This window comes from Sturnira hondurensis, unplaced genomic scaffold (genome assembly GCF_014824575.4).
Source record: "Sturnira hondurensis isolate 20B ecotype Veracruz unplaced genomic scaffold, ASM1482457v3 Scaffold0008640, whole genome shotgun sequence".
Lineage (NCBI taxonomy): Eukaryota > Metazoa > Chordata > Mammalia > Chiroptera > Phyllostomidae > Sturnira > Sturnira hondurensis.
Genome location: NW_028081271.1, coordinates 6,699,824 through 6,712,129, shown reverse-complemented (window position 1 = coordinate 6,712,129; position 12,306 = coordinate 6,699,824). Strand labels below are relative to the sequence as shown.

The 12,306-nt window shown below is 41.6% G+C and overlaps 1 protein-coding gene across 3 annotated transcripts in view; it reads left to right on the top strand.

Moving 5' to 3' along the window:
• The window catches only part of FAT1 (FAT atypical cadherin 1), a 124,878-nt gene that overhangs the window by 72,030 nt on the left and 40,542 nt on the right, over positions 1-12,306 (top strand). For all 3 annotated transcript variants that reach the window (XM_037055228.1, XM_037055229.1, XM_037055227.1), the window contains exons 4-7: positions 4,825-4,886; positions 7,886-8,215; positions 8,501-8,711; positions 10,900-11,039. In XM_037055228.1, coding sequence (XP_036911123.1) covers positions 4,825-4,886; positions 7,886-8,215; positions 8,501-8,711; positions 10,900-11,039 — 743 coding nt within the window. The remainder of the gene's footprint in view (positions 1-4,824; positions 4,887-7,885; positions 8,216-8,500; positions 8,712-10,899; positions 11,040-12,306) is intronic.

The following is a 12,306-nucleotide window of genomic DNA, read 5'->3' as shown; positions in this document are numbered from 1 at the left end:
CAAACTTGCTCGGAATACAGAGTTCTCAGCAAGAGCCCAAGTTCAAGTTCAAACTTGTCCCAAGTTCAAACTTGCTCGGAATACAGAGCTCTCAGCAAGAGCCCTTGCTTTCTTTCCCCCGTTTTCGGTATGCGCCCCGTATTCTCGGCTGTCTTACTATTTCGCAAACGCAGTCTTCGCCTTCCACCCTTCATCTTTGTTTCTTAAACACTCTGACAATAAGACTCTGTCTTAATCATCTACATTCTTAGTGGACAGAACAAAGTAGCTGAATGCATACATCAGGGTAGCTTCAGTGATGGGGACCTCTCACATTATATTTATCTTCTAATCCTTTAATGCCCACTTGCACCTGCATTCCGCCTCGTGAAATCCATTTGATCTCTTAAACGTTGAGCAGTTTGGAGATGGTTTTTGGTATTGATTGGTAAGAAATACCCAAGAATAAAATTTTCTAGCGGAACAATTACAGTTAACCTGCCATTCTCTTTCTTTCTTAAACGAAGTCTTCTCTAAAGTAGCACAGAAAGCCCAAGAGTATTTTTAATGATATTTCTAAAGCATAGGAAAATTTGGTTTCTTAGTTTTACCTGCGTTCATGGGGTAAATTTGAACTGCTAGTTGGTGAGAAGGTACGGTATCTATTCTCTCAGCCCACCTACATTTATAATACGACTGGTCTACAGAATAGGATGTTTTTCTAGGCCAAGGAGAGAGAATGTTGTCATTTCATATCTATTTTTAATGTAACAGGGCTTTGCAGAAAAAGGCTAAAACGAATGCCAGCACTTGCGAATGCATTTTCCTGCTTTTGCCCACACGATCTCCTTTTCTGGCTTGCATTTATGGACCTGTTAAGTGAATAATGATTAACTATTGCCATTTATTCCTCCTCAAATGTTATATGAGTCACAGTTCAGAGTTTATGGAGCGCTGAAATACCATAATGCAATAAATTATACGGTGTGGTGTGATGGGGAGGGGAAAAACAATAACAGAAAAAACACTCTCGTCTGGGCCTCAGGAAAACTAAATTCTGATCCTGGTGATAATGATTTACTGGTGACCTTGGAGCGATTTAATTTCTCTTTGACTTAGATACCTGAGCATCTTAAAGGTTTCCCTACAGTTTGGAAATATTGTACTGTTTTTATTAAGTATATGTCTTAGGCTGGGGTTTAGTAATAAACCTTATAGGTGAGCACACATATGTAAAATGGAAGAAATGGATGCCCCCCTTTTTTTAATTTGGCTATTTAATACCTACATGGTTAACAAGATGTACCAGATGTATAGAAAGGTATACACTGGGTTCATTTTTGAAATAGGTGTTTACCACACAGGCGAGGAGGCAGGGTTAGTAGGAGTACAGAGGTGAAAAGAAGTGTGAAATGAATATTGAATTCTACAGACAAATTGGTGTGGCTGGAGCATGGGATATTTGGATAGCAGTTCTTGACAGTGAGCGCCTAGTGTGGCAGATTGCTGTAAGGTCAAGTGTACCTCTGAAGAGGCCCCACTGTCTGCCTAGTTTTTTTTCCTGCTTCATTAGGAAGCTTTGCTTTCTCTTTGGGATCCATTTCGCATGAAATCCAGGAAGCACTGATTTCCCGCTTCCCTGGGTGTTTACCCCCCACCAACTACCCCCCCACCCCCCGACTCTGCTGGCTGCACAGTCTCTCCCCCGGGGGTGGCGTTAGGAAGAGGAAAGCCCTGGCACACTCTGATAGGATTCCTGCTGGCAGGAGGCTGTGGATCTCGAAAGAACTTGCAGTCTGTCCAAACCATCTTACAAGTTCGTGAACTGTCTGACATGCCATTTAAATGTCAGTGGCCACGTGAGGCCAGTGGCTGCCATGTGGGTTCGCCCAGGCGCAGATTTTCTGTTCCTCACGTTCGCCATCACTCGCTGCACCTGCTCTGTGTGGGCGTGCTAGACCGCCCCCTCCTTGTGAAAAAGAAATACCTTCGCTCATCTACGGCCTGCCTTCCTGGCTCCCAGTTTTCTGAGTGCTCGCAGGAGGGGTTTCCTCTTTAAAACTCTCTGCCCCCGGCTCCTGGGGCATGTGGTTCTGTTCCAGCTGTTGCTTCATAGGCCTCTTTGTGGCTTTCTAAATACTGATGTCCCTTACTTGAGTAAGACTGGCCCACCGTTTTCTTTACTTTTCAGTAGGCCCACTACCACGCTCTTCGTCCTGCATACAGTCTTCTGTATTTGTGGTGTAAGGGTTTGTCTGCTTCCCACTAGTCCCCTACACTTTACTTCTGTGCCTCTAAATGTCAGCTGGACCCCACCGTCACCTAATGTTCCTGTCCCAGTGCCTGGCATATCTTGTCTGTCAATACACATTAAATGACTCTCTTTTGGCTCATGTATGTATACCCTATACATTTGTATCCTTAGTTCCAAGTTCAGTGTAGTTTGTGCGTCTCTCTTACTCTACAACGTATTTTGAATTCTGGTCTTTTGTAGTTGTAAGAATTTTATGTGCTTCCACACTTAAGTATCTTTGAGATGTTGGAGATAAGACAGTGTAACCAAGATAGACACGGAAGACAGCCTCGGTCCACGTGGGCCCTGCAGTGTAGGAAAGAAGGCGTTTCAGTGGGAGACCGCAGTACTGTGGGCTGAGCTGCTCTTCCAGAGCAGATGGAAGAGCTCGGAGAACCCAGCCGTGGGGCCCCCGGCCAGGCCCGTGGGGAGGCCGCAGAAACGGTGCCTGAGCTGAGAGGTGAAGGAGTGAATGGGAGCAGCTAGGCTACAGCGAGTGACAAAGGAACAAGAGGATTCAGTGCATCGGACTGTGATTAAGGTTGCGTTTGAGCTCGGAGGAGAGTTCATGGGGAGCGGAGATAACACGCGGGTGATGCCAAACCTCAGAGGTGGCCAGGTCTGCCGTCCGCACCCTTTCAGTTGGCAGCGTGGATGTAGGTACCTCTGATTAGCAGTCTGCTGTGTTGTCCGTAAACTGGGAAGTGGGAGGTTTTACTTCCTAACAGACGTTATTCGCTGCGGAAATCTATTGCTGGCGGATATTCGTGCAGTGAGTGAGTGATTATACTCTGCAGAGGCAGAGTGTCATTTTGCTGAGAACATGCAAGCTCGTGCCCCTTGGGAAGTTACCGGCAATAACAACTTTTTGGTGGGCACGTTAGGACACTTCGATGGGACCAAGCATGGTGACTTCCTGTCGTTCTTGAACTACTGAACCCCACGAACAGGAGGGATGGGAAACTTTGGGTAGGAAAAAAAGAGATTAACTGTGAAAGGTTTTAACTAATGGAGATGAAGCTAATGCCAAAGCCGCATTTTCACACTGGAAGCATTGTGAAGCGTTTTCCTTGGACTTCTTTATAATCCGTAGGTATGTTTTGGGACGATCCTCAGGTGCTAACTTACACAATAGTCTTTTTGTTGTCCCAATTAGAGAGAGCATTGCCTCACTGAAGTGTGGGGAAGGCAGTGTCGATTTAAATTCTTAGTGATTAAGAAAAGAAAACACCTCGAAGCCCTGGCTGGTATAGCTCAGTGGATTGAGCAAGGGCCTGCGAACCAGAGGATCGCGGTTCAATTCCCAGTCAGGGCACATGCCTGGGTTGTAGTCCAGTTCCCTGCAGGCCAACTCCCAGCAGGGGACGCACAAAAGGCAACCATACATTGATGTTTCTCTCCCTCTCTCCTTCCCCTCTAAAGATAAATAAATAAATAAATAAATAATTTTAAAAAAATAAAAAAAGAAAAGAAAACACCTCGAATCACATGCAAATACAAATCTTTCATTTACAAATTTAGGGAACCGGTTTTCAAATAGCCTTTAATGGGTAGTTTTGTGAAATTAGGACAACAGAGAAAATGAATTAGAGCGATAAAGTCTGTTCTTCAATGTTTTTTGAAGTATTGGAAGTATTAACCTGCTGGGAAAACTGCAGGAAGCTGGCCAGGAGACAGGTGAGTCCTGCAGTTGAATTGGCACCGGAGGCTGTACCTGACCTTCCGGTGGCGCGTGAGGGCCACTCAGTATGTGCCGTCCCTGATCAATAACACGGACTGCGTGCCGAGGGTATTCTAGTAGCGGGGGGCTTTCGTTTGCTTGTGTTCTTTTGAAGCACGAGACTATATCTAACGGATTTTAGTGATCTTCTAGGTTCCAACGTATGTCGACAGTTTAGCAGACAGTTGCCATGGTCCTGGAGAGAGGCAGAAATTAGAGACTGTAGTTTGAGAGGAAAATCAAAGAAATAAAGGGGTTACTTTGAGGATCATTTATTTTCTTCTTCTATTGGAAATGAAGTGATTGTTATTTGGGAAGCATTACCTGGAAAATAACATTTCTTTTTATAACAGTTCTTCATTTTCGAGAGTAGATGTTTCAAATGTAATGAAGTGTAGTCCACGTTATGTTTCCCAGTGGTCCTTTTTACTAGAGTTACAGAAGTTGCATCTGTCAGTTCTCAGTCATCTTCACCATCAGTTAAAGGAGGTATGGGTCCGGTTGAAACCCTGGGTGATTTCATCTCATGTTCTAAAAGTCTCTTCTGAAAAAATGCACGTTGACACTGCTAAACCAAAAAAATGTAACTGATTTGAGTTTTTTACATTTCTTAATATTTCCACCGTGTATCTGTTGTGTCTAAGAATTGTTAAAAAGAGAATGTGTAAAGTATGTTACACAAAATAAAATAATTAACTGTTCTTGTATGGATAATTTTTTCCCTTGAGAATAAACGAGAGACTTGCTCAGACTTTCACACGTGGAGGCGTGCGGCCATGTGAGGTGACGTCTTCCTTCGCTGTAAGGGTTAATAAACTGTCGTCTTTCGTAGGTCTCATCACAACGACGTCAAGGAAGCTAGACCGAGAACAGCAAGACGAACACATATTAGAAGTAAGCATGTCTCTGTTTTTAATAATACAGTTATAAATGTCGTGGGAAAGCAATCTTGTTGACGTTAATTAGTATTCATAGCTGTTAATAGCTTGTATTAACTTCCTGTCATTGATAAAAGGGAAAATAAAATATTGTGAATATAATTAATGTCCCCATTATATCCTTTTCTGTCCCCAGGATACAAGACCACACTGTCCTAAGTTCCATTATAATTTTTGTACTTCATACATGCACACACAGAGTGTGAACAAAACTGAAAACAGTTACTAAATTTTATTTTCATTTACACGAGTGAATTTTTTATACCTTCTACATCTTTTCCTTGGTGTTACACTTTTCAGATATATGTATATGAACAGATCTAATTCAACTTTTGAAACTATAATTAGTGTGCTTCCACTTTTTTTTTGCTTTAACCAATTGAATTGTTTATGAAACTGAAACTGAATTACATAAAGCTTATGCTTTAAAAATTTTCTAAAATAAAAGCAGATTGAAAGTCTGACTCGCTTTTCTAAGATGTGCCCTTCCTATGAGCGTCTCGTCCTCACGGTGTATTTGAAGTGCCTCCAGCCTCTGGCAGGAGAAGCTCCACTGTCTTTTGCTGCCTGCCCAGTTCTGGTGGGCAGTGAATACGCTGCGGGGACAAGGACCACGGCCAGGTGGAGGGGAAAGGCGGGGTTTATAAATGTGCTGTTGCCCTCAGACCAGGGCGAGGGGAGAGAAGGCAGCCCTGGGAGAGGGACCCGAGCAGAACAACCCTGTTGCCTCTGTTAACGTTTCTCTGTCACATGTTAGAGGCCAGCGTTGAGTATTAGCACCAGATCTGGAAAAGACCAAGTGCCTTTTTTCAGTTGCAGATTTTCTGGACAACTCTTGCATTCTCTTCAGTATGTGTAATTGAAAAAATTCTAAATGGTGATTTTTTTAAGTCCTCCCTTTGTATCTTGTTGCTGTTCATAATTCCACTTGCTTACTTTCATGTCATGCTTAGTCAAAATTTTCTGTTTTGAGTAGAACATTTCATTTTATAGCCCTCTCTCTATATACACACTACATATGTGTGTATCAATATCCTGTCTAGAAAAGGTGGTTTCACAGCCCCAATTACAACTAGTAATTTCTCCATGTGTACCTCTGTTTAGCCATGGGTTGTCTAGTTCTCTTGAATTCATTTTTGTGTGTGATAGAGCAGCGTTTTCCATTTTTATTCAGTCGCTAGCGTGACTGACACAGGGGCGAATCTGGTTCCTGAAGAAAGTAACCGGGTGGCAGGTCACCCAGAGCAGCAGGCCCCACACCGGCACCGGCTCCAGTTCCCCGCCCAGCCAGTCACGCTCCTCTCACTAGAGCCCCTTGTCTCAGTGGGTGTTAAGGCCAGATGAGAACAGGCCTAAGACGCTTCCAAGACTTTAAAGATATTGTCAAAGACATTGATGGGAAATAAGACTTTTTAATAGTATGATTTCATATCCTGTGCATTTCCCTGTAATCCTTTTGTGTGGCACCTGTGTCACAGGCCAGTGCTGGCTTTTTTGGCAGCCCGAAAGGAAGATTTTTTAGTCCCATGTTAAAAACTGTGTTACTGGCTTCTGCTTACTGAAGCCAAGCGTAGGAACAATTTGATGGTGAATACTATGAAGCATAGTACTGGGTTGTATTTCTCTTTAATTCTTCTTTTTTCCCAAATATCATGTGAAAACTGATCAAAAGGAAATGTTTTGAGGCATCAAAATTACAATGGCAATTTTTATATTGTTTTACTTGGAGAATTTGGGAAGGTAGATCATGTATCTAACCAAGTACTTTACTCTTTGACAAGTACCATCAGGATGCATTCACCCTTTCCTAAATAATAGGAGTCACACCTACCTAGCTCCCAAAAAGGAAGTAGTCCCCTGGGGACCTCCAGTTTACTCTGGTTTTGAGCATTTCCTTAATTAATTTTGGAGGCTGTGGGTGAGGGGAGAATAACTGTATCACTGAAGTCATCACTTTTAATCCACACACTGATGTAAACATGAACTGCTGATTTCAGGGTGAAGTTTTTTCTTCTTTATCGAGAAGCAGGCCCCAGTGCATCCTCAAGAATCCCCAATTTTTATTCATCAATTTATTGCATGAAAAATTCATTTAGAATAAGTTGTTTTGTATTTCTTTTGCTGAAAATTTCATTTTATAAGTTAGTATGAAATTTAACTAGTTATGTCCACTCTACTAAACATGGAAAACTTCTGTGCAAGAGCCAAGAAAAATAAAATGATGATTACGAGTATTAAAAGGCATGCTGTTTACCATATATATATATATATATATATATATATGGATTTTATTTATTTATATTTAGAGAGAAGGGAAGGGAGGGCGAGAAACATCGTTGCCTCTCTCACACTCTCAACGAGGGACCCAGCCTGCAACCCAGGAATGTGCCCTGACTGGGAATCAAACCTGTGACCTTTAAGTTCTCAGGCCAGCACTCGATCTACTGAGCCACACCAGCCAGGGCTGTTTACCATATATTTTCAATTTATGGTATAGCTTATTTTATTGATGAAGCTTAAAAATGACCGTTTTTTCATGTACTCTGTAGAGATTTTAGGTGTATGGAATGTGTATGTTTTTAAGAAGACTCTAGATATTTCAAACAAAATCTTCGTGTATCACTCTTCTTTGGCTTAAAAATAGTAAACTTTTGGTAGCTTGAGGTTTTGGTGACAGTCACTTACAGGAACGGTAGTGTAAGCATGAGAGTTGGCCTGGTGAGACAGGTCAGGGCTCACAGCGAGTCCTTTCTTAGCTCTTGCCCCTCCCTTCGTTCTTGTCTTAAAAAGGGGAGGCTGTCCTGCCCCCTTGAGGGGCAGTTGTTGCAGTGAGAGGAGGTGGTCAGTGTGAACTGTGGACGTTTCTGGAGGTGCTGATTATCGTCAGGAAGGAGACACTGACTTTTCACAGTGTGTTTTAAAATCATTTGTTGATCTGTTACCCTTAAAAAACAGGTCACTGTGACAGACAATGGGAACCCCCCCAAATCAACCATTGCAAGAGTAATTGTGAAAATCCTTGATGAAAATGACAACAAACCTCAGTTCCTGCAAAAGTTCTACAAAATCAGACTCCCGGAACGGGAGAAACCAGAAAGAGAGCGAACCACCAAGCGCGAGCCAATATATCGGGTCATCGCCACGGACAAAGACGAAGGTCCCAATGCCGAGATCTCCTACAGCATTGAGGAGGGAAACGAGCAGGGCAGGTTCTTTATTGAGCCCAAAACTGGACTGGTTTCATCCAAGAAGTTTTCTGGAGCTGGAGAATATGACATTCTTTCAGTGAGTTAAGGTCCAGTCTTTCTCTATTCAGCAAACAGCCTCAGTGTCTGAGCTGACACTGTGAAGTAAGGGTTTGTTTTTCTCTTCTTGGCTGTCATTCCAGTTATTATTTGTTGACTGTGGCATGAAGAGGTTGCTCTTTCCATCAAACGTGGGATATGCAAATAAGGGTGTTAAATGTTTGGAATGGGTTTAGTTTAAGACCAAACCAATCCATGCTTCGGGCATGGGATGTTACTCCTACTAAGTTGCTGTTTTTCCCCCCTCTGCTCCTGTTTTATATAGATTAAGGCAGTTGATAACGGTCGCCCCCAAAAGTGGTCAACCACCCGACTCCATATTGAATGGATCTCCAAACCCCAACCGCCCCCGGAGCCCATCTCTTTTGAGGAGTCGTTTTTCACCTTCACTGTCATGGAGAGCGACCCCGTGGCTCACATGATTGGAGTGTTATCTGTGGACCCTCCCAGCACACCACTTTGGTTTGACATCACTGGTAGGTGTCCCCGATGGCTGTCCCTGTCCTCCTCACACAGGCTGCACCAAGGAGACCCTGTTCATGCTTCCCGGGTTTCGTTCATGTCTCAGAATGTACAGTTGGGAGTGAGACCAGTCTGTTTTAATTTGCAGTGTTTTGATTGCGAAATTTATCACAATATCCAAACATGTATTAAACTTGTTTAAATAGGTGCTCTGTGTGTACCACTTCAATATAAAAATAAGATTTTTTAAAGTACACCAAGGAGCTACAGAGAAATCTAAGCATACTGGTCCCAAAATACAGCTGTTTAATTTTTCCTTCAATTTTGCCTTCTTGATACGTAGCATATGGCCCATTACTATTTTCAGTGAATGTGACTTAAATGTTTAAAATACATGTGCCTATGTGATTGTCACACATCAGTATTTTACAAGGAATAAGCTTAAAATTTTTAATTTCATAACTTAAAACCAATAGTGCCAACCATGACTTTGTAAGTTTTATTTATCTCATTTTTAGTAAGAAGCCGGGTTCACTAGATTAAGTTACCCTGTGATAAAAAATGAGCACCTAAGCCAGTTTTTTTTGTCACTTAATTTAGCTTACACTTAGAATGTAGTACCCTATTCCAACATACCTAAAGACGTTCACATTAGACTTCTACACTTTAGGGTTTTTTTAATTGTTTCTTCACACTCTGTTAATTATAACAATATTTCAAATCAAATGCATGTACTGTGACTCATCTCTAGTTAGAGCTTCATGTATATCCCTTTTCCCTCGTCTACTCCCAAGCCACTACCCCGAGATGCTGTTGCAGCAACCTGAGCTGGTAGGACATAGGCATAGGCGGGGGGACTACAGGGTGAGGGTGGTGTGGGCTTTTCCCCTTGAACTTTCACACTAGGCAGGCTGTTTTCATCATTCTAGTCAGTGTATGACATTGTGGATGCCTCCAGTACCTGTGAAACCATTACAGGTTAGTTTTAAAGGAAAGACAACAAGACTGTTTTCATAGTTAACCACAAACAAAATGGTTTGTTTGCTGCCTGTTAATTCCCATCGCACTTCCAGAGGAGCAGGCTGCTCCCGTGTAGCGTCGAACTTTGCCCTTTAAGCCCGACGCCTTTGGACCTGGACTGATTGATGGCTCTTCCTTGTTCTGTGCTTTCTTCCATGCTCGCTTGCTTCTTTTTGGCTGTGCCAGGAGACACACTTGCTAGAGAAGTGTTTCACATCTTTCAGATGACTTGTGACCTGAACTGTACAGCAGAAGGTATCTGCTGAGATCACATAATTTGCCTCAGATTATGAGATCTAAAATACAAGCATCCGTTTTTAGAACTTTATTTCCAGTGACTACCTTCCCTTGCATTTTCTTTTCATAGTGTGCACGTGGTCACCCATTTTCATTGCAAACATACTTCTCATCCATCCCTAGATCTTTCATTTGAAGTGAAGATTTTGTTGTGTGTGTGTTGTTTTGCTTTTTGGTGAGATTTAGTAATAGAACTTCATTATCACATCAAGACATTTTCATTCCATTTCATTGATGTATCTCAAGTTCAGTGGATTTGAAAAGAGTTTTATGTAGAATATAATTAATTGGCAATGCATCTGAATAATGTAAACAGCATGGAAATTTTCCCTTCATGTTGCTTTGTTGGACAACAATGGAAAGAATTTCGAATAGTTTATAAGAGTCATGACTAACTCTTGTCAACTACCACTATTTTCTTCTGAGTTTAACATGTATTTTTAAGGGTTATTAGGGCAGTGTGCCCAAACTGCCACGATTCTTTTCAAATCAGTAACCTTTTAAATGGCCAACCTTGATCACTAAATGATCTCTTCTATAGCTCCTGAGATATAAGTTAGATATTGAGAGCCCCTAAAAAAAAGCAAATCAACAGAAATGTGTTGGCAGTGTCAGCCATGCTTTTCTCTTTTCAGAGTCGCTTCCTTTTACTCGGTCGCCCCTTGACAGTTAGGTCTCCACTTTGTGTTACTGAAAGTGAGGCCTTTCTCACTGCCCTTCCTTCGTCTTTCAAAGTGAGAGCTCCTTGGAATCACCTTGATCGGTGTTGATCAATGTATCAGAAAATATTGTTACTCTGTTAACAGTTAGAAAACTACAAAATAATTGACAAGTTTTCATTCTGTTACCTGTTTTTACTTTCTTATTTGTCCGAATTTAAACCAGGTGGCAACTATGACAGTCACTTTGATGTGGACAAGGGCACCGGGACGATCATTGTTGCCAAACCTCTAGATGCAGAACAGAAATCAAACTACAACCTCACGGTCGAGGCTACAGATGGGACCAACACGATACACACTCAGGTGAGTGAAGTGCGAGCGGCATGTTTGTCGGAGGAGGGTTCGTGACACCTTCCGGACGTTGGGGTCCACAGGTAATTCTGCTGCCTGAGGTCTCAAATCCAAAGTTACTATGATGACATAGTCAGCGCACAATATATGCACACCAAGTATTTTTATTTCAGGGAAAGAAAATGAACTGCAAATCCCGATTTAGGCTTTGCATGTAATTACCCAGTCTCAAAAATTTTGAAAGACAAAAAAAAAAAACACACACGCAGATTGTTGTTATGTCACAAGATCTTTTCATTTTTTACTCCTTTTCAACTGTATTAGTATTAAGTGTGTTCCTGTTGAGGATGAATTAATTGTCTAAGTCAGCTTCCTTCACTAGGACTGTGTAATCTCACGGATAGCATTGTCCTAATAGTTCCTTTGACATCTTTATTTGTTCGTAATGGTGAATAGATGCCAGATACTGGGATTTCAGATAGAAATGTCAAAGCTCTGTAAAGTTAATTAAAATTCTGTTCTTTCTTATGAATTCTCTTTGATTTCTCCATGTGGGCTGTTTTGAGAATTTGTTGAATACTTGCCATGTGCTGGGTATTGTTCCGGAAGCTGAATAGTAGGAGACAGAACCCTCCCCTCCTGGACCTTACAAAGGCTTGTGGACAACCTGCTGTATCCAGAAAGCAAAGGGAGAAGTTCAATGTTAGAAGACCCAACTTTTTCTACATTTAAACTATTTTAAATCTTACATAAGCCGGATCCTCTGCTAAATCATTTAATTGAAGAATAAAAATTATGGTGTATGATTTCCAGTTAAAAATGAGTAAACTTAAAGCCATTTGTGAAAAGGTTTATTCCTTTTTCCAAATGCTTGTGGTCATGAGTCTATTTTAAATTGATACATGAACCGTGCTTTAGGGTCATTTTGAATTTGTCAGGTAAAAATTCCAGTGCCGTATTAAAATTTCAGTTTTGTTATAATCATTCTCAATGTAGAAGTTAGACTGGAGAGCATGAAAACGAGAATAATAAAACCTCAAGAATTATAATAAATTCAACAGGAAAACTCTGAAAGGTTTAAAGACTGTAACTGTATGTGGACTAGTTCAAATAATGAACTCACCAGAAATGTAGGGAAGGGAACTTAATAAGCAGTATGGCGCATTCATTCTCATTACCAAAGATGGCGTATCTGTCTCCCTGTAGCCTTTGTCCCTCATTATATAAGTGAGTGGTTAACATGCCCCTTTCCCAATAATTGTAGCTTCACTCTGTTCGG